General features: G+C 32.8%; 1 protein-coding gene across 1 annotated transcript; it reads right to left on the reverse strand.

Moving 5' to 3' along the window:
• Window positions 1–12,306: 12,306 nt before the first annotated feature.
• Window positions 12,307–18,313, reverse strand: LOC132636989 (uncharacterized). The gene is made up of 3 exons (XM_060354107.1): window positions 18,028–18,313; window positions 13,127–13,185; window positions 12,307–12,832 (listed from the first exon to the last, which is right to left on the reverse strand). Exons 1-3 carry the CDS (start codon window positions 18,142–18,144, stop codon window positions 12,493–12,495), a joined length of 516 nt encoding a protein of 171 aa, XP_060210090.1. The 5' UTR covers window positions 18,145–18,313; the 3' UTR covers window positions 12,307–12,492.
• Window positions 18,314–24,012: the final 5,699 nt, after the last annotated feature.

Below are 24,012 nucleotides of genomic sequence, written 5' to 3' on the forward strand. Positions count from 1 at the left end.
AGGGGGCCCGCAAGGGGTCTACTCACCGGTCCTGGGCGACCCAGGCGGTGGGGTCCTCACAGCTTATTTGGCTACACTTTCTAAAATTTTACTTATCTTGGGAAGTGCTTTTCGAAAAAATAGTTCCAAAGAAAAACAGTTCGTTTTTAACTAATCAACTTGAGAAATCTTTAATCAATACTTTATTTCGATCATATTTCGTGTCATCTTGGATAGAATGTAGGGCAGTGGAGGAGAACTGGTGATGATGGCAAAATGTTATGACGAGTTCAAAAAAATCAAACATTCTTTTTAAAATGTATGTTGTATAGTATATACTAAAGAACTTGTTGAAAATTTTGTAAGCTTTCGTTCGTTGTTATTTTTTTGGTCTTCACATTGCCTATTCTTTAACTTGTCATGACAGTTCTTAATATTCTTACATAAGTTGATAATACGTAAATAAAATTATGAGTTTAACTTCTATATATAGCTTGTGAAAAAAGAACTTTCACATCGTCAGGTTTAAAGGATAACTTAGGACGTTGTTGGTGTATGCGACTTAAATCCATAAAATGTCATTTTCTTCCTTTGTTTAGTGTCTGGTAGAATATAAAAGTAGACCAACTAGAGATGATTCCATAGGTGAATTAATTTTGTTGATAATAGTAGCTAATTTGGTTGAAGGTAGAACAGCATGTAAGGCCTAACTCAAGTTTTTACGTTTATTTAAGGTCCGGTAAATGGTAAAAGTTGGTAACATGTTATGATGTCGAGTATATATTTTGCACCTGTTGTGATTTATGATAACATTTTTACATTGTTTGTAATGTTAACTTTTTGTATTTTTTTTTTTTTTCAAAACCCCAGCCGCTACCCTTAGGGTGCACAGTGGTAACCTTTTTTGTATTGTTTTATTGCTCAGGTTACTATATTATTATTTTGGGAACAAACCATTAGCTTTCACATAGATCGAACACTGAAGGATAAAGGAGAGACAAAGATTCACGGGTGAAAAAGATAACCAATTCTATTCAACCATAACTAGAAAAAGAAATCAAATCAAATTACAAGAACATCAAACCTATTCTTTGCAAAATCAGAATATTTCTAAACTGAGAAGACTATAATTCTTCCTAATTAACATACCAAGCATATTAAAGAAAATAAAACCACCTCATATCCTCCAAATATTTTTTTTTCCCGATTTGACATTATTAAGAAAGAAATTGCCAAACAGCTCAATTTTCACTTGGATCTAACTCATCTTCACCGTATCAATATATTTAACCTGTTATAATAGGTAATATACCCTATTCTTCAGCCCACTAATTCCACTTCTAATGGACAGTCTAATAGTGTAAAAAATCTTTTACACGATCAGCTTGTGCATATAATAAGTTAAACTCCGTATTATTATTATTATTATTATTATTATTATTATTATTATTATTATTATTATTATTATTTTCTTCTAGAAGCTCATAAAAGTGGTGGAGATAGTGATATTTGAGCTTTACTAGAACAAAAACTCTTTATAGCTGGTGGAAAAAAAGGGATCAAATGGGAAAAATTTACGCCAACTTCCATCCTCAATATCTAAAGCAGCTTTACAACATTGAGGACCAAGTAAATGCAGTTGAACACTTAAAAAAGATGTAATTATTTCTTCAACACAATTAGGAACATCATTAACTGATGTTAAACATTTTGTGATTGCATAAGGACCTAATCCTCCAAAATTAGGCAATAATCCACCAAGAAATTGAGCTCTCACAATTGATATGGATAATAGGAAATTTGCATAATTGAATATAAGGCTTTAGGGCTCGCCATTGGGGGGAAAAAATTACTCTCACTTGATGTTTTGTACTGACAGTGTTTATTGTAAGAACTTTGGATGGTGATGTGAAAGATTTTAGAGTTCTGGTATTTATATGCAAAATTTAGTGCAAAATTACAAGAAATAGTGACATTTGAAACTGTTCTATCATTTAATTTTTGTTTTGTTTAATGTTACTAGCATTTAGTGATCGATATGTATTAAAAAGATGTTAATACTTATTAGTATTAGAATTTATTTATTCTTTAGGAAGGGGTTACTTTTTCTTGTTGTAACTATAGCCAATTACTTTATATTGGTTAATGCATGAGTTAATGTTATGCCTTATTAATTTCAGTCCTCGACCCTCAATTTAATTCGATATTAATATATCCTCAAAAAGATAATAGATAATGTTATTCAATATCCCATGACAAGGGTCAAAATTCTTTATATCCTAATATTACCAAGTCAAATTTTAAATCTCACGTTGAAGTTGTAATAGTCACGAAATATTTACATAATTAAGAATAAATTGAAATTGTTCCCCTTTTTAATTTGTTAAACCATTATTTTAAAAAAATATGATAGTAAAGACTATTTATGGTTCTTATAAATCTAATTCGTTGAAATTCCTTCCAATAAAACATGTTCTTGATTAGAATAAGCTCGTACAATACTCAAGACTGTAATTCTTCTTTCTAAGAGTCATAGCGTCCTCATATATAGTCCATTTGAAAGAAGGTAACTGAAAATCAAGTAAAAATTTACCTACATCCGGTGTTCACATCAAACCATACTATTTTATCATGATTAACTTTGATTTAGCAATAAGAGCACAAGGTAAGACGTGTCATACATTCATTGGTTTTGTGTTACCAGTGGGTGCGGGTAATTATTTTTCAAATAGAAGCTCTATGTCCTTGAAAAGATTTTAAAAGAGAAATACCTTTGAAATTAACATTCATATTTTAATTAAGCTCAACATGTTGTAAGATTCAATATCAAGCCAAAATTTTCATCTAACATGAAACTCTCTCATTAACTTTTATCTCACGAATAAATAGTCATAAATGAGAATTAAAACTGACTAAACCATGCATTTCATAAATAAGATATAAATGATCTTTATGAGTCCAAAATCTCCCTATAAATACTATTATATTTCACCCAAAATTCAACAAACATCATCCAAAAACAAAAATTCTCAAAAGTAGTAAGCCCGAAAAAAATCTCAAGAAAGTCATGGCAACAAAATCTCTGAATATATTTGCATTTTTCATTATATTAAGCATGGCAAATTCACTAGTCATGGCTAGACTTGATCCGATATTAGCACCAAGTCCTAATGATCATGAAGTTCTTCATTGTTTGTCATCACTTCAAAGCATAAATGGTTGTATAATAGGAGTTTATAAAGCGTATACCGGAATTGGATGGCTTGATTCACCTTGTTGTGAAGTGATTAATGGGATTGATAGTACATGTTGGCCAAAAATATTCCCCTATCCACGTTTAGCTCAAACATTGATGTATTATTGTAGCATTGTTACTCCTGCAGGACTTACACCATCTCCAGTATCTGCAATTTGAAGATGAAAGTGAGAGTATTTGGTGGGTGTTGGGGGTGGGCGGAGGGAGGGGGGTCTTTTTTTCATTTTCTTTCTTATATAATGCAAAAATGCAATAAGGGTAGGATTTGGTTGATCTAGATAGGAGAGTGAATGTTGGAAATTGCATGTTCTTGTAAGGTGTTAAGTTGATTGAATAAAGTTTTGCTTGTGTTTTTACGAAAAAGAGTCTGCGTTTTGTGCACTGACATAACTTTTACCTCGAGCGATTACCGTCGCTAGGGACAGTGGCAGGCCCACGTTATGCCAAGGGGTATCATCCGACACGGCTTCGTCCGGAAATTTTAGTAAATATATATGTAAGGAGTATAATATATTCGTATAACCTATATAATTAATATAAGTGATAACCATACAAGCATATGATGTTTAAGCGCGATTAAAGACCAATAACTAGAGCATCCGAGGGGTAGACCCTTCATAAACGACACAACCAATGACCTATAGCCTTTATTACAGAAACTATATGATAATTGAAAGATTCACTACTAGGTTAAGTTGAATACATCCCCTTCTCGACTACTTCTTGTTATAACATGCTCATAGCCTGTTTGGCTATACTTCCCATTAATTTTGCTTATTTTAGGAAGTGCTTTTCGAAAAAGTAGTTTCAAGGAAAAACAGTTCGTGGTTAACTAATCAACTTGAGAAACGTTTTAATCAATACTTTATTTTGATCATTTTTCATGTCGTCCTGGATAGAATGTAGGGCAGTGGAGGAAAACCGGTGATGATGGCAAAATGTTATGAAGAGTTCAAAAAGATCAAACTTTCTTTTTAAAATGTATCCTATGGACCTATATATATATAATATATACTAAAGAACTTGTTGAAAATTTTGTAAGCTTTTGTTCTTTGTTATTTTTGTTGGTCTTCACATTGTCTATTCTTTAACTTGTCATGACTAGTCTTAATATTCTTACATAACGCAAATAAAATTATGAGTTTAATTTCTATAATTAGCTCGTGAAAAAGGAACTTTTACATCGTCGGGTTTAAAGGATAACTCCGGACGTTGTAGGTGTATGCGAGTTAAATACATAAAATGTCATTTTCTTCCTTTGTTTGGTGTCTGGTAGATTATAAAAGTAGACCAACTAGAGATTATTCAGGTGAATTAATTTTGTTGATAATAGTAGCTAATTTAGTTGAAGGTAGAAACAACATGTAGGGCCTAACTCTCATGTTTTTACATTTATTTAAGGTTCTGTAAATGGTAAAAGTTGGTAACACGTAATGATGTAGAGTATATATTTTGCACCTGTTATGATAACATTTTTACACCGTTTGTAACGTTAACTTTTTGTATTGTTTTTTATTTTGGAACCCCAACCGCTACTCTTAGGATGTGCACTGGTAACCTTTTTTGTATTGTTTATTGCTCAGGTTATTATATTATTATTTTTGAAACGAACCATTAGTTTTCACGTAGATCGAGCACTGAAGATAAAGGAAAGACAGAGATTCAAGGGGGAAAAAAGATACCCAATTTTATTCAACCATAACTGGAAAAAGAAATAAAATCAAATTACAAGAACATCAAAGCTATTCTTTGCAAAATCAAAATATTGCTAAACTCAAAAGGCTATAATACTTCCTAATTTAACATACCAAACATATTAAAGAAAATAAAATCACCTCATATCCTCTAAACATTTTCTTTTCGATTTGACATTTTTAAGAAAGAAAATTCCAAACATCTCAATTTTCACTTGGATCTAACTAATCTTCACCGTATCAGTATATTTTAGGGAAAAGTACATGGTGTGACCCACCAGGGAAACAAAAGGCCCAAAAGGTCCTATTTTGAGCAAAATACCCGAGTTGGCCGTTCAGCCCAAATTAATGCCATGTGCTAGCCCAACAAAAAAAAATCAGACTTTTTATGGCGATTAAAAGTCGCCACAAAGGAGCAAACAGTCGTCACTAAACATTTGCTACAAAAACAACGGGACTATTTATTGCTTCTTTATTTGGAAGGGGCTACCTTTTTTTGTAACTATAGTCAATTGCTTTGAATTGGTTAATGCATGAATTAATGTTACGTCTAATTAATTTCAGTCCTTGACCCTCGATTTACTTCGTATTATATCCTCAAAAATAAAAAATAAATAAAAAGAATATGGAAATGATGTTATCCAATAAAACACGTTCTTAATTAGAATTATTCAGTACATTACACAAGACAATAGTCCTTCGTGTTCTGGTACTTGGATACACACATATAATCCATCAAAAAGAATAGAACGTAAGTTTAGTAAAAAATTACTCGCATTCATTTTCTTGTGTGGATTGCCCTTCAAAGGCACTGGTCTTTAATTTTTGCCCCTCAAATTGGTGGTCTTTAATTTTTGTCCTTCACCTAATACCGCGAGGTTCTGGGTTCAAACCCAGCTCAGTAAAAAAAAAAAAAAAAAAATCTCGCAAGGCAGAGGTTTGTAGCAAATTTAGGCTTATTCAGGCAAAATTCTGCATTAAGGTAGAGTTTTGCCTTTACCAGAGTTTAAAACTCTGCCTGAGGTAGCCTTGAGAATCCAAACTCTACCTTACGATTTTTTAAAAAAAAAAAACTTGAATGAGCGGGGGCTTGAAACCAAAACCAAGAAACTTTTAGCGAAAAGCAAAAGTTAAAGACCAGTGCCTTTGAAGGGGAATCGTGCAAAATGACCCACTCACATTCAGTGTTTACATCAAATCTTATTACTTTATCATGGTTAAGTTAAAAATTACGGATAGAACGCGCATATATTAACTATGATTTAGCCATAAGAGTGTAAGTTAAGATGTATCATGTATTCATTGGTTTAGTGTAAACACTAGGTGCAGGTAAATATTTTACCGAATTGAAGCTCTATGTCCTTGAAAAGATTCTAAAAGCGATATACCTTTGAAATTAACATTAAATTTTTAATTAAGCTCAACATGTTTCAAGAATAAATATCAAGCCAAAATTTTCATCTAACGTAAGACTCTTACATTAACTTTTATCTCTGCATATAAATTGTCATAAATGAGAATTAAAACTCACCAAAACATGCATTTCATAAATATGTATAAAATAATAACTGATCTTTATGACTCCAAAATCTACCTATAAATACCATTCTATTTCATCCAAAATTCAACAAAAATCATCCAAAACAAAAATTCTCAAAAGTAGTAAGCCCCACACACAAAAAAAAAAAAAAAAAAAAGTCATGGAAACAAAATCTCTTAAGCTATTTGCATTTTTCATTATATTAAGCATGGCAAATTCACTAGTCGTGGCTAGACTTGATCCAAAATTAGCACCAAGTCCTAATGATCATGAAGTTCTTGAATGTTTGTCATCACTTCAAAGCATAAATGATTGTATAATAGGAGTTTATAAAGCATATACCGGAATTGGATGGCTTGATTCACCTTGTTGTGAAGTGATTAATGGGATTGATAGTAAATGTTGGCCTAAAATATTCCCTTATCCTTGTTTAGCTCAAACATTGATGTATTATTGTAGCATTGCTGCTCGTGTAGGACATGCACCAATTCCAGTATCTGCAATTTGAAGATGAAAGTGAGAGTATTTGGGAGGGGGGTTATTTTTTTCATTTTCTTTCTTATATGATGCAAAAATACAATAAGGGTAGGATTTGGTTGATCTAGATAGGAGAGTGAATGTTGGAAATTGAATGTTCTTGTAAGGTGTTAAGTTGATTGAATAGGTTTTGCCTGTGTTTTTATGAAAAGGAGTCTATGTTTGTGCACTAATATAATTTTTACCTCGAGCGATCACCGTGCACTAATATAATTTTTACCCCGAGCGATCACCGTTGCTAGGGATAGCATAGTCGTGTAGCTTCGTCGCGCCGTACACCCTCTCAATAGCTATCCACACAAACATATGATGTTTAAGCGCGATTAAAGGCCAATAACTAAAACATCTCAGGCATTGACCGTTCATAAATGAAACAACCAATGACCAATAGCCTTTATTACAGAAACTATATGATAATTGAAAGACTATTCACTATTAGGTTAAGTTGAATACATCCCCTTGTCGACTACTTCTTGTTATAACATGCCTCATAGCCTGTTTGGCTACACTTCCCAAAAAAAATTCTTATTTTGGGAAGTGCTTTTCCGAAAAGTAGTTCCAAAGAAAAACAATACGTGTTTAACTAATCAACTTGAGGAACGTTTTAATCAATACTTTATTTCGATCATTTTTCGTGTCGTCCTTGATAGAATGTAGGGCAGTGGAGGAGAACCGGTGACGATAGCGAAATGTTATGAAGAGTTCAGAAAAATCAAACATTTTGTTTAAAATGTATCCTATATAGTATATACTAAAGAACTTGTTGAAAATTTTGTAAGCTTTTGTTGGTTGTTATTTTGTTGGTCTTTCACATTGCCTATTCTTTAACTTGTCATGACTGGTCTTAATAATCCAACATCAGTTTATAATACGTAAATAAAATTATGAGTTTAACTTCTATATATAGCTTGTGAAAAAGAACTTTTACATCGTCAAGTTTAAAGGATAACTCAGAACGTTGTAGGTGTATGCGAGTTAAATCCTAAAATGTCATTTTCTTCCTTTGTTTGGTGTCTGGTAGAATATAAAAGTACACCAACTAGAGATGATTCCATAGGTGACTTAATTTTGTCGATAATAGTAGCTAATTTGGTTGAAGGTAGAAACAAAATGTAGGGCCTTACTCTCAAGTTTTTACGCTTATTTAAGGTTCGGTAAATGATAAAAGTCGGTAACACGTAATGATGTCAAGTATATATTTTGCACCTGTTATGATAACATTTTTACACCGTTTGTAACGTTAGCTTTTTGTTTTTTTTTGGAACCCCAACCGCTACCCTTAGGATGTGCACTGGTAACTTTTTTTGTATTGTTTTATTGCTCAGGTTACTATATTATTTTTTTGGAAACGAACCATTAGCTTTCACATAGATCGAACACCGAAGATAAAGGAGAGATAGAGATTCACGGTGGGGGGGGGGGGGGGGGGGGGAGGAGGAAGATAACCAGTTTTATTCAACCATAACTGGAAAAAGATCATTAGGACTTGGTGCTAATTTTGAATCAAGTCTAGCCATGACTAGTGAATTTGTCATGCTTAATATAATGAAATATGCAAATACTTAACAGATTTTGTTGCCATGACTCTCTTTGTTTTTTTGGGCTTACTACTTTTGAGAATTTTTGTTTTTGGATGATGTTTGTTGAGGATATAATGTCGAAGTAAATCGAGGTCAAGGACTGAAATTAATTAGACGTAGCATTAATTCATTCATTAACCAATTCAAAGCAATTGACAATAGCTACCAAAAAAGGTAACCCCTTCCTAATAAATAAGCAATAAATACTACTAATATTAAATAAAAAGAACATGTAAATGATGTTATCCAATATTTCATGACCAGGTTAAATTTTCACCTTGACGTTGTTGTTAGTCACAAAGTATTATTAATTTACATCACCTGAAAAAAAAAAATCATTTCAATTTTCGTCTCTCATTTATTAAAATTTCTAAATTTGAACTGGGGAAAAATAGGATTGGTAGTTATCTGCATTATCACTAGTCTATGTTGCCAATATGCTCTAAATACATAATAGATTTTCCCCAAATTATTGAACTTCATTTTTATTGTATACTTGCAGTATGTCATAGTTGTCCAAATAACAAAGATTCAACTTATAGGAAATGATTAAAACGATTTATATTTCTAATTTAAAATAAATTAAATATGTTTTTTTAACATCATTATTAAAGTAAATTTGATAGTTAAAGACGTATTTATGGCAGTGTTTTAAAAGGCAGTTTCAGGACTCGCCTCGGGGTGAGGCACTGGCAAAACGCTCCGGGATCACGTGCGGGACTTAGTTCTTGTGACACTTACTCCCTAAGCGCCCGACTGTACGCCCTAAACTCGCGCAACGCCCAACGCTAGGGGCTCGCCTAACCGTTCTTACACAATTTATATGTTTTCCTTAATTAAAATCGTTGACCCACATAATTCTTTAACAAATGAATACTTAATAGTTTTTCATCTATAGAAATTAAAAGATTGAGTGTAACTCAAATAACACATCGTAATATTGCATATTTACTATTTGAGAACATCGTGAGGATGAATATCACTTAATATTTCTTTAAAAATATATAGCCGAACTGTGCATTTTCACTTGTCGTTGGTCTTTTGTCCTATGTATCAAAATTATCATATTTTACTATTTTGCTATTTAAAAGTAATTTTAATTTTATCCATGAAGGAATTACGCATTATTAATACTGATAAAGTTTTTGATATAAAACGAATAGTGTGATAGTAATATTGTTTTAAGAAATTTTGATTTTTTTATTTTTTGAAAGTTAAGATGGTAGAGTTGATTTATATTATATAATAGCTTTTATTTCATTATATTGTTTCTACTTATAAATTACGTTATATATAATTACAAGTTGTAAGCAGGGGTGACTTAAGGGTGAGGCTAGTAAAGCTTTTGTTTTAGGCGCTCAAACTTTTGTGGCCCCAAAAAATTTTACCGATGAATTTTATGGTTTAAGTTTCTCTTAGATAATATTAAAGATTGTAAAAAGAAGTACAAAATATATATAATAAAAGAAAGAAAAAACACTATCTACGTTTAAGAGCAATATTTTAAAACTTTGAACTAAACTACTCAAATCTTCATATTATTAAATAAAGTTTTTACAATAACATCCTAGGTAATGTCTTTAAAATACATGGCTAATATCTTATTCACATGAATTGAACCTCACTAATATAAATACTAATGTTACTATAATTCATTTATTTACAGTTTTCTTTTATTTTTTATGTAATTTTACCTATTTAAAAATATTTATTGTAATTATAATATTTTATGAAATACTAAAAATAAATACCCATAGAACCTATGCCTCGGGGCTTACACCTCGCCGAGGCAAATGTAAAACGCCCCACCTTTTAAAACACTGATTTATGGTTCTTATAGATCTAATCCATTGAAATTTCATCCAATAAAACACGTTTTTAATTAGAATAAGTCAGTACATTACAGAAGACAATAGTCCTTCGAGTACTGGTCCTTGGGTCCACATATATAATCCATCAGAAAGAATGGAACTAAAGGTTAGTAAAATTTACTCGCATTCAGTGTTTACACCAAATCATATTACTTTATCATAGTTAAGCTAAAAATTACGGATAAAACGCCTATATATTAACTATGATTCAGCAATAAGAGTGTAAAAGGAGATGTATCATGTATTCATTAGTTTGGTGTAAACACTGAGTGCAGGTAATATTTTTGCCTAATTGAAGCTGTATGTCCTTGAAAAGATTCTAAAAGTGATATACCTTTGAAATTAACATTAATTTTTTAATTAAGCTCAACATGTTTTAAGATTAAATATCAAGTCAAATTTTTCATCTAACGTAAGACTCTTACATTAACTTTTATATCTGCATATAAATAGTCATAAATGAGAATTACAACTCACCAAAACATGCATTTCATAAATATGTATAAAATAATAACGGATCTTTATGACTACAAAATTTCCCTATAAATACCATTCTATTTCACCCAAAATTCAACAAACATCATCCAAAAACAAAAATTCTCAAAAGTAGTAAGCCCAAAAAAAATCTCAAGAAAGTCATGGCAACAAAATATCTTAAGCTATTCGCATTTTTCATTATATTAAGCATGGCAAATTCACTAGTCATGGCTAGACTTGATCCAGTATTAGCACCAAGTCCTAATGATCATGAAGTTATTGAATGTTTGTCATCACTTCAAAGCATAAATGGTTGTGTAATAGGAGTTTATAAAGCATATACTGGAATTGGATGGCTTGATTCACCTTGTTGTGAAGTGATTAATGGGATTGATAGTAAATGTTGGCCTAAAATATTCCCTTATCCAAGTTTAGCTCAAACATTGATGTATTATTGTAGCATTGCTGCTCCTGCAAGACCTGCACCATCTCCGGTATCTGCAATTTGAAAATAAAAGTGAGAGTATTTGGGGGGGGGGGGGGGGGGGGTGAGGGTGGGTGGAGGGGGTAATTTTTATTTTTTCTTTTCTCTTTCTTATATGATGCAAAAATGCAATGAGGGTAGGATTTGGTTGATCAAGATAGAAGAGTGAATGTTGGAAATTGAAGGTCCTTGTAAGTTGTTAAGTTGATTGAATAAAGTTTGCTTGTCTTTTTCTTTTTAAAAGAGTCTTAGTTTTGTGCACTTACATATTTTTTCCCTCGAGCGATCACCTTCCCTAGGGATAGCATAGTCGTGAAGTTTTGTCGTGTCGTACACCCTTTCAGTAGCTATCCACACAAGCACATGATGTTTAAGCGCGATTAAAAGCCAATAACTAAAACATTTGAGGGGTTGACCTTCATAAACGACACAACTGATGACCCATAGCCTTTATTACAGAAACTCTATGATAATTGAAAGATTCACTATTAGGTTAAGTTGAATACATCCCCTTCTCAGCCACTTGTTATAACATGCCTTATAGCCTGTTTGGCTACACTTCCAAAAAATTTGCTTATTTTAGGAAGTGTGTTTCGAAAAAAGTAGTTCGAGAGAAAAACAGTCCGTGTTTAACTAATCAACTTGAGAAATGTTTTAATCAATATTAAAGCAACAATTTATGTTTGACCAAGGTTTCAAAAAAATGCTTATGGGAAGAAGCTACTTTTCAACTTCTAAAAAATAGATTCTGCTACTACCCAAAAGTGTTTATTATATTTCCTAAAAACTTGGTCAAACACCTCAACTCTCTAAAACAAGCACTTTATGAAAATCAAATCATCTAATTTTCGATTAAATTTGAATTAACCTTACTAAAAATCCAGAATATTCATTGGATAAAATTGATATATATCACAACTAACAGTCAAATAGCACCACAAAAGTAGTTCATTTGTTCTGCAAAAGGATAGTTAATTCCTGCAGAAAAGCTAAAACTCCCTCTTCCTACTACTACTACTACATACTCCAACAAGCATGGCAGAAAAGCAGAATAAACACATACAAGGAAATGGTTTATTTTCTCTTCTTGGCAGGTGGTTGATCCTCCTCTTCCTCCTCTTCTTCGTCGTCTTCCTCTTCCTCATCATCATCTCCGTCCTCATCGTCTTCATCATCCTCATCATCCTCATCATCACTTCCTTCATTTCCATTGGCAGCTGGATTCTCCTCGGGATCGGCTTCATCATCATCATCATCTCCCCCTTCTTCACCTGAAAAGTCTTCATCGTCAGCATCATCATCATCCTGATCATCAGCATCTCCGTCATCGTCTTCATCATCGTCCTCTGTGTCGCTACCGTCTTTGTTCTCAGGCCCAGCTTTGTCCATTTTATGGAGCTCTTCGAATGGAAACCTGAAAATGATGTCAAAATTTGGTCTTTGCCACATGAAATTTCCAGTTCTGAATGTCACTCCCTCCGTCCCAATTTATGTCAAGGTGTTTGACTGGGCACGGAGCTTAACAATAAAAGGAAGACTTTGAAACTTGTGGTCTAAAACAAACCATAGAGAAATGTGTGGCTATAAATCATACTGTTAAGGGTAAAATGAGAAATTTAAAGTTATATTGTTACTAAATATAGAAAGGTGTTGTGGGACTGATTAAAAAGGAAAGAGTGTCATAAATTGGGACGGAGGAAGTACGTACCTTTTATCAGTGCCTATCAACTCTGGCAATGCATCAGCATCCTTGAGCATCATTCCTGCCTGAAGCAAACCCGACTTTGATAAGGGACTATGCAAGTATATGAGAGAAATTGGAAACTGAGGAACAAGAAGTTTCTAGGCTATCATTGTAAAGTTAGACCAGAAGCACGACGAAAATGCGGGGCAACAAAACTGAATAAGTTCATTGATGAGTAGCAAAGAGCAAGAGAACAATATTTTTTATTTTATTTTTTGATAAAAAGATGAGAAAATATAGATTAAAATATTAAATAGCACTTGCTACAAAAGACAATGTCGCTTATGCTAAATAATAAGGCAGAAGGTATTTATTTCTAGATCATTGGGGAAAGCAAAGAGTGAATTAGATATTTCAATTTTAAGTTTCTTGGATGCATATATATGGACAATTAAGTTTTCCTAAAGGGCACAAAAATCGGCAATACCTATGCAAACAAGAACCTTTTACGCACTTTTCAAGTTACAACGGTAACATATTAGGGGAAGAAGAGGACTTAAAAGAAGTTTCAAGCTGAAAAAAATATCGAAAAGCAGACGAGAAAGGTTACACAGGAGATGTTAGTAAGACCAAAAATTTTGAACTGGAAACTTCACTGTTAACAGTGCACGAGGATATCAACTAGCCTCTTCGCCTGTGGCTCTTAAATAGTTTGGTAATAGTTACAGCCCTAATTCTTCACTATTTCTTACATCTTTACTAAATTTCATGATAACCATTGATGAATTAGTATTACTAACTTCAATATTTTCTCCTGAACCTCTAAGCTTTATATTATAAAGTCCACAATTGACCGCTCAAAGATGAATAACGAAAGGGTGAACATATAAATGGCACACAGAAAAACACTGTTCACATGCCAGGATTGAGAGGCATAAGATGTTAAATACTACAATAGATCTTAGCAAGGGTGAGGTATGGTAACAAAAATTATCCTGCTTTCCTATGCTGACGCATAACAGAGACCAATAAAGAGAAAGAAACCAGAAGAACTAAGAAGGTCAGAGCCAGCTATAATCCAAAGACATAAAATAGTTCTGGATGAATATTGGTGCGACCATTACCTAACCAGATTTAGAGGATCAAAAGTACTTCAAACCGATGGAAGACCAACCAAAAGCATTATAAACAACAAGCGCGCAAGAAAACAGGTTGTGAGATCAGTCTATTAACTACACTCTTGCAAAAGTTGATGAAGCCAAATTAGCGGGATAAGGTGGATGTTTCTTATCCCGCTAATTTCTTTCTTTTTTTTTTTTTTTTCGAACGGGATAAGAAACATCCTCCTTCGCAGCACCCAAGGGTGTGGGCTAGTGGTCAATAAAGTGGGTTCAAAACCATGAGGTCTCAGGTTCAAATCCCAACGGGGGAAAAACACTAGGTGATATCTACCCATCTGTCCAAGCCTTGGTGGATAGAGTTACCCGGTACATGTGTCGGGGCCAGCCTGCACCAACATGGACTAATTCTATGGAGTACCCGAACTCCCACAAGCACAAGCACTTGATAACTCTATCTACAAAGGCTTGGACAAATGGGAAGAAATCACCTAGTTTTTCTCTGCTGTATGGAACCTGAAACGTCATGGTTCTCAACCCACGTCATTGAACACTAGGCCACAACCTTGATGGCGAGGACAAAACGTATACCGTACAATACCTAAAGATAGCAGCTTAGAGAACAATCACTAGGATTTAAACAAGTAACCTAATGCAGCACAATAAATTTCCAAGCTTTAACTACAGAATGAATGAAATTTGACACAAGAACTGTTCTAATAACTACATAAGCGAGAACAGAGCAAGAAATCTGTAACCCACCATTGATGATCACAATTTTTTTATTAACATACAATACCTAAAGTTAGCAGCTTGGAAAACAATTACTATACAAGAAACCTAATACAAAACAGAAAATTTGTTAGTTTTAACCACCCCATATATGAAATTTGACACAAGAACTGTTCAAACAACTACAGTAGCGGAAAACCGAGCAACAAATCCAAAACCCACCATAAATCACAACTTTTTTCAACAAAATAAGAGTGTACTTTAGAAGAATGTGTTACAGCACAATGAGCAAGGGAAAAAAGGGCTCTTCACTATACAATTACCTCAAAACTCCACAATTACTTCAAAAGAACATAACTTTATTAACACACAATACTTAAAGTTAGCATCTTGGAGAGCAATTAATTTTTAACAAACAAACCCAGTGCAGCACAGTAATTTTCAAGCTTTAACTACCCCATAAGCAACAGAGAAAGAAATGCAAAAACCACCATTAAAAATCACATTTTTTCAAGCACAATTAAAAATCAAATCTTTTTCAAGAAAATAATAAAGTATAAGTTAAAAGATAGTGTGTTATACTACAATAAGCAAGGAAAAAAAGGGCTCTTCACTCCACAATTACTTCAAAAGAACACAACTTATTAACATACAATACATAATGCAGCACATAAAATTTCCAAGCTTTAACTACTCCACAAGCAAGAATCACTAAAATTTGACACAATAACTGTTCAATTAACTAAAAAACTGAAAACAGAGCAAGAAATCCAAACCCTACAATTAAAAATCAAATCTTTTTTCAAGAAAATAATAAGAGTGTAAGTTATAAGATAGTGTATTACACCAGAATGAGCAATTAAAACATCATTATAAACATACAATACCTAAAGCTAGCAGCTTGGAGAACAATTCCTAACACTTAAGCAAGAAACCAATGCAGCACGCAAAACAATTCCAAGCTTTAACTACCCTATAAGCAAGAATCTAAAATTTGACAAAATAACTGTTCAAACAACTACAAAAGCAAAAAACAGAGCAAAAAATCCAAACCCCACAATTAAAAATCACAACTTTTTCAATAAAATAACCAAGTATAAGTTAAAAGATAGTGTGTTATACCACAAGAATCACTAAAATTTGACACAATAACTGTTCAAACAACTATCAAAGCAAAATAGCAGAGCAAGAAATCCAAACCCCACAACTAAAAATCAAATCTTTTTCAAGAAAACAGTAAGTGCAAGTAAAAAGATAGTGTATTATACCACAATGAGCAAGGAAAAAAACAACTTTTCACTCACAATTACTTCAAAAGAATACAACTTATTAACATACAATACTTGAATTTAGCATCTTGGAGAATAGTTACTACAACATTTAAAAAAGAAACTAATGCAGCACACAAAATTTCCTATTTTTAACTACCCCACAAGCAAGAATCACTAAAATTTGACACAATAACTGTTCAAACAACTACAAAAGCCAAAAAAAGAGCAAGAAATCCAAACCCCGCCATTAAAAATCACAACTTTTACAAGAAAATAAGTGTGTATGTTGGAACAATTTTGTTATACCACAATGAGCAAGAATCACTAAAATTTGACACAATAACTGTTCAAACAACTATAAAATCAAAAAACAGAACAAGAAATCCAAACCGCACAATTTAAAATCAAATCTTTTTCAAGAAAACAATGAGTGTAAGTTAGAAGATAGTGTAATATACCACAATTAGCAAGAATCACTAAAATTTGACACAATAACTGTTCAAACAACTACAAAAGCCAAAAAAGAGCAAGAAATCCAAACCCCACCATTAAAAATCACAACTTTTACAAGAAAATAAGTGTGTATGTTGGAACAATTTTGTTATACCACAATGAGCAAGAATCACTAAAATTTGACACAATACCTGTTCAAACAACTACAAAACCAAAAAAAAATCAAAACCCCACCATAAAAAATCACAACTTTTACAAGAAAATAAGTGTATGTTGGAGTAAAATTTTCCTATACCACAATGAGCAAGAATCACTAAAATTTGACACAATAACTGTTCAAACAACTACAAAACCAAAAAAAAAAAAACAGAGCAAAAAATCCAAACCCCACAATTAAAAATCAAATCGTTTTCAAGAAAAGAATAAGTGTAAGTTAAAAGATAGTGTATTATACCACAATGAGCAAGATTACTTCAACATAACTTTATTAACATACAATACCTAAAGTTAGCAGCTTTAACTAACCCACAATGAGCAAGAATCACTAAAATTTGACACAATAACTGTTCAAACAACTACAAAAACAAAAAAACAGAGCAATAAATCCAAACCCCACAATCAAAAATCAAATCTTTTTCAAGAAAACAATAAGTTAAAAGATGGTGTATTACACCACAATGAGCAAGGGAATCACAATTACTTCAACATAACTTTATTAACACACAATACCTAAAGTTAGCAACTTTAACAACCCCACAAATCACAATGAGCAAGAATCACTAAAATTTGACACAATAACTGTTCAAACAACTATAAAAAGCAAAAAACAGAGCAAAATATCCAAACCCCACAATTAAAAATCAAATCTTTACAAAACAATAAGTATTAAGTTAAAAGATGGTGTATTACACCACAATGAGCAAGGGAATCACAATTACTTCAACATAACTTTATTAACACACAATACCTAAAGTTAGCAGCTTTAATTACCCCACAAATCACAATGAGCAAGAATCACTAAAATTTGACACAATAACTGTTCAAACAACTATAAAAAGCAAAAAACAGAGCAAAATATCCAAACCCCACAATTAAAAATCAAATCTTTTTCAAGAAAACAATAAGTTAAAAGATAAGACATTTACTTCAACATAACTTTATTAACATACAATACCTAAAGTTAACAGCTTTAACTACCCCACAATGAGCAAGAATCACTAAAATTTGACACAATGACTGTTCAAACAACTATAAAACAAAAAAACAGAGCAAGAAATCCAAACCCCACAATTAAAAATCAAATCTTTTTCAAGAAAACAATAAGTATAAGTTAAAAGATAGTGTATTATACCACAATGAGCAAAGAAGCAACAGATCTTTGAACAGCCAAAAGGGTCTCAACAACTACAGTTTCAAGAACTGACCCAACCACCATTGCAGCTACATCACATCTCAAATTCACTTCCATTTTTACAAAAATAGCCACAAAAAAAATTCTCTACAGTTGCAAGATGTAGCCCAAAACAGGACTTTCTGGAAAGGTGGGTGTTGGGAGTTTTAGGGTAGGGTTGGGTTTTGACTGTCCAAAAGGGGATTTAAAAAAGGAAAGGGGGAATTTAGGGTTTTTGTACTTTGTAACAATTATAGGTGTTTAGGGTTTTGGGGATGTGAATTTGAATTTGAAATTTGTCGTTTTGTTGGGGGGTTAAAGTGTAAAAACAAGAAAGTATTTGAACTGATCTCAACAGCATGTTATTTTCTATGGACATAGATGTTAAGTAATTTTATTTATCAAAACTTAAGGGCCCGTTTGTACATGAGAATTATTCACTTTTTTGGGGAATATTTTTTCACTCTATGATGTTTGGCCATAAAATAATAAAAGTGTTATAAAATAAAACTATGAAGTAAATACACAGAAGAAATATGTAGAGAGAATATGTAGACAGATATCATATTTTATTACTTCTGCTCTCTCAACATTGCATTTGTGCATCCTATTTATAGGAGCAACATACAAAGGATTAACATATTTAATGGACATGGGATATTTTGGGATATTTATAACTTAATGGATATCCACTACTTGGGATATTTATAACACTCCCCCTTGGATGTCCATTAATAGATGATGTACCTCGTTAAAACCTTATTAAAAAAAAACCCTGTGGGAAAAAGTCCTAATGAAGGAAAAAGAGTGCACATATCTAGAAATACGCTTTGAGAGCTGCCTCATAGAAATACGCTTTGAGAGCTGCCTCATTAAAAACCTTACCAAGAAAACCCAATGGGACAAAACTTGGCTAAGGAAAAAAGAGTACAACGCATATTTCACTCCCCCTGACGAAGACCAAGATTCAGATGTCGGAGTCTTCGCATTCCAATCTTGAATATCATCTTCTCAAGAGTTGAAGTTGGCAAAGATTTAGTGAACAAATCTGCAGGATTGTCACTTGAACGGATTTGTTGCACATCAATATCACCATTCTTCTGGAGATCATGTGTGAAAAATAACTTTGGTGAAATGTGCTTTGTTCTATCTCCTTTTATGAAACCTCCTTTTAATTGAGCTATGCATGCAGCATTATCTTCATATAATACTGTGGGTATTTTTGTATCACACTTCAAGCCACATCTTTCTCTGATGAAATGTATCACTGATCTCAACCACACACATTCTCTACTTGCTTCATGAATAGTGATTATCTCAGCATGATTTGAAGAAGTAGCAACAATGGACTGCTTGGTCGATCGCCATGATATAGCAGTACCTCCGTATGTAAACAGATAGCCCATTTGAGATCGAGTTTTATGTGGATCAGATAAATAACTTGCATTTGCATAACCAACAAGATCTGTACTACCTTTGTTAGTATAAAACAGACCCATATCGCTAGTTCCCTTCAGATATCGCAATATATGCTTAATCCCGTTCCAATGCCTCCGTGTACGAGAAGAGCTATATTTGCTAGCAAATTAACAGAAAATGCTATGTCAGGTCTTGTAACATTAGCAAGATACATAAGTGCACCTATTGCACTAAGCTATGGTACTTCAGGCCCAAGTAGCTCTTCGTTTTCTTCCTGAGGTCAGAACGGATCTTTGCTCACTTCAAGTAAGCGAACAACCATAGGAGTACTTAAAGGATGCGCATTGTCCATGTAAAACCGATTTAAAACTTTCTCAGTATAGGCAGATTGATGGATAAAGATCCCTTTTGCGAAATGTTCAATTTGCAGACCAAGACAGAGTTTTGTCTTTCCGAGATCTTTCATCTCAAATTCTTTCTTCAAATATTCAATCGCCTTTTGGAGCTTTTCTGGAGTTCCAATGAGATTTATGTCATCAACATAAACATCAAGTATAATGAATCCTGATTTTGTTCTCTTAATAAAAACACATGGACAAATGGCATCATTTATATATCCTTCATTTATCAAGTACTCACTTAGGCGATTATACCACATGCGCCCTGATTGTTTTAAACCATATAATGATCTTTGTAATCTAATTGAATACATTTCCCGAGACTTTAAACCAAATGCTTCAGGCATTTTATATCCTTCAGGAATTTTCATATAAATTTCATCAAGTAAGCCACATAGGCCGTGACAGCATCCATCAGTATAAATAATGTGACATCTTCTGTTGTTTGGACTGCTGGCCCAATAAACATTACGTTTACCAAGATGCATCATTTTACTTGGTAATTATTCTACGTCAACATGCTTTAAGAGACGTAGAAATCAAATTCTCACAACCTTATACAATATTGCGCGCTATATTGTATATTGTCGACAAGATATGATGTTGTATCGGTTCGCAATTCGACATAACTTACTGAGATCTCATCACTTCATTATTTTCAGGTACCTGAACCTCCCATAAGGCTTATGAAGTGCTATGTCGTAGCTCTTCAAGAGCACATTGCCTCCTTATTATGATCATTTGCTCCTCCCTTTTTCAAGGACTATTATATTTGGAACCGATTGGTCTACCATGCTCCATGCACGCTGTAGACTTTGTCCTTCAGGGACATTAAAAGCATTTTGCAGATGAAATATGAAATAGTTGGGTCAGCAAATGCTTCCAGCACTTGACTTGAATTATCTGAGGATCATACTGATGATAATTCACAACATATTTCTTAGCTGCTTATTCTCTCCCCCTTATTTTAGTGACATATGTACCCATTTTCTTTGGAAAAATCCATCTGTGTGCATCATGGTATATCCATTAATCATGTACCGCACATCAAATGCTAAAAGATAGAAATATCTAGTTCCTGACCCTGAACCAAATATGAGGGGAGAATTTATCAAAATTTATTGATCTGAAGCATACAAGTGTTGTTGTATGCAATATATCATATCTCAGACCAACATCTGAAACTCTGTTCTCATAAGCAATGGTTTAGCTATATTATGGAGGCATCCAATGCCAAACCAACTTAGATATAAACCAGCATTATCAAGATGATTGTCTTGATTACATATTCTGAAAATTGTGCTTCCAACTCAATTATTTTGAGCAAGCAACTTTGTAAATGTCAAACTGCCAGTTGACAATAAACATACATGTGACCGTCTCATAGATGCATCTATTTAAGACATCACATTGCAGGTGAAGGGGCCCACATTCACCTTTTATATTTTTCAAAATTTTGGGGATTCAGTCCCACCATTAGCTGGTGTAATCAATTTATCATGAGAACAAGCAACACAAACAAATTCTTGAAGAATCTTCTAGTTCTTCAATATATTTTTAATACTCAATTAGCACATCAGATTTAAATCAGGACGATCAAAATGGTCTTGTCAACTGATAAAATTATCTGTACCCGTAAACTTCAAGTTTACTATGACGAGTGTTATTTCTTTTAATAAACTTCTGGTTTACTATTGCATGAAATTATATATCAATAAACTTCTGGTTTATCGTGGTATGTGATCTCATCATGCTCGGGTAAAATTTCACAAGTGTATTTCTTACCCGTAGTAACTTGAAGATATTTAATATTCTGATCATTTGTAGTCTCAATATGATAACCATTTTTATTGTTAGTAAACTTTAGGTCTACTACAGTGTTCCGATCGTACCAATTACGATTTTACGATGAATGGTATTATCATATATATCATCTTCAAGAGACTTCAATTTATTTATCATGATCCGATATTATTTGGACACTGCTAGTGTCATGATACTTGTAAATAAATAATTAGCTCTTCTGGAGCCTTTGATCATTAATTTCTATTATCAAATATTTTTTAAATACTTCTGGTACCATGAAAGTAAATTTCGACACTACTGGTGTCACGAAATAAATATTGAATTCTAGACTTCAATATTTCAAACATCTCCTTCGGGGAGATTCATCATTAACTGAGTATTTTGTATCTAAGCTCGAATACATAATAATCAAACCCTTCATAAAGAGATACATTAGTTGTTATTTCCTTCAAGAAAATCAATAACAACTAACCATAATGTATTAATGTGGTTATAGGAGAAAGCATTCTACTCCGCTTCCTTTTGCCTTAGAATGATGCTTTAATATGTTTCGACGTACGACAGGTACGTGTAGCAATGTCTGAATTTTATACCACAAAAATATAACATCTACATTCCTTATATTTTATCCCTCCAGGAGATAAGTTGTGGTATTTCTTCATTCACTTCGGGGAATGAAAACTGATTATTTAAATGTGCTTGAAATACGACGCTCATCAATAGCTCGTTAATTTGCTCAAAAACAAGAAGACATTGCTTCAGAGTATTTCTCAGATATTTTGGTAATTCTTTCTGCTTCATGAGTAAAGTTTCAGAGTTTTACTGCTTCGGGAATAAAGTTTTAAGTTTTACCACTTCGGGAGTAAAGTTTAAAGGTTGACTAATTCGGGAGTAAATTTTTTTGAATTCTACTACTTCGGGAGTAGATTTCAGAGTTGTACTATTTCAGGAGTAGGATTAAAAGCCTTACTACTTCAGGAGTAAAATACATAGGCTTACTACTTCTGGAATAGAATTCAAAGTTTGCTACTCGTGGAGCAAAATTATGAGTTTAGTACTTCGGAAGAAAAGCATATAATATTCAGAATATTTCTTCTCAATTATTCTACCTCTTTTGGAGATGGATCATGATATTTTCACAATCAAATGCACGTTTATATTTATAGGCTTTACTACATATTATCACATTCACTTCAGGGAATGGATCTATATTTATAACATTTATCAAAAGTTTTAATTCTTCAGGAATAAAACATAATTATCTGAACGCGCCTTAAGCATATCAAATCGTGATAGCTTATAGCTTCTTTTAAGATATTGCTACTTCAGGAGCAAATCGAGGCATACATATAATGTGGAGAATTTTTCTCTAACACATCTTCAATCATAAACACAATAAGCCCGTAAAAATATTACCACTTCTGGTGTTCACGGATATAAACTCATTTAATCAATTCATATTTGCGAACTAACCTTCCAGTAGAATATTGGCATAAGGCCTTCAGCAACTTTGGTTTCAAGATATTTTGGCAAAAAGAGGTCGAAGTGCTATATTCCATAGTAATATTTAAAAAAAGAAAAGCCATGTTTCTTACTACGTTGATGGTGAGCTTCTCCCAAAATTCAGTTTAAAATTTTCGTTGTTGTTAAAGTCAACAACAATCAACCATCAAAACAAAGATAGAAAAATACTTGGAACATGTTACCTGAACTCTTTAGACTAAATAAGTACTGCAAGTCCTTTACTTTATCTCCAGTGAGGCAACGACTTGTACTCAGCGTAATTCCAAGAATTGCACCTTCGAGGCTTTCAAAGTATTTGCTCAAGATGGCTGAGGCTCGTGCTGATAACGTGTTATAAAATAAAACTATGAAGTAAATACACAGAAGAAATATGTAGAGAGAATATGTAGAGAGATATCAGATTATATTACTTCTGCTCTCTCAACATTGCATCTGTGCATCCTATTTATAAGAGCAACATACAAAGGATTAACATATTTAATGGACATGGGATATTTTGGGATATTTATAACTTAATGGATATCCACTACTTGGGATATTTATAACAAAAAACTTGTTTTTCACCTTTTTCATTTTGTTTTCTACTTTTTCACTTTCAATACATTCAAACAACCAAATATTCTTTGCAAAAACTATAATCAAACACAACTCCATCTTCAATTCCAACTTCAAAATACCAAATAAAGTGACAAAAATATTGTGTTTTCATGGCCAAACGCCTACTAAGCATATTAAAGAAGGCAGATTGTTATTTCGATTCCTGTACTTCAAAGGATGATTTCATTCAGACCCCTAAACC

This window comes from Lycium barbarum, chromosome 4 (assembly GCF_019175385.1).
Source record: "Lycium barbarum isolate Lr01 chromosome 4, ASM1917538v2, whole genome shotgun sequence".
NCBI classification, from domain to species: Eukaryota; Viridiplantae; Streptophyta; class Magnoliopsida; order Solanales; family Solanaceae; genus Lycium; species Lycium barbarum.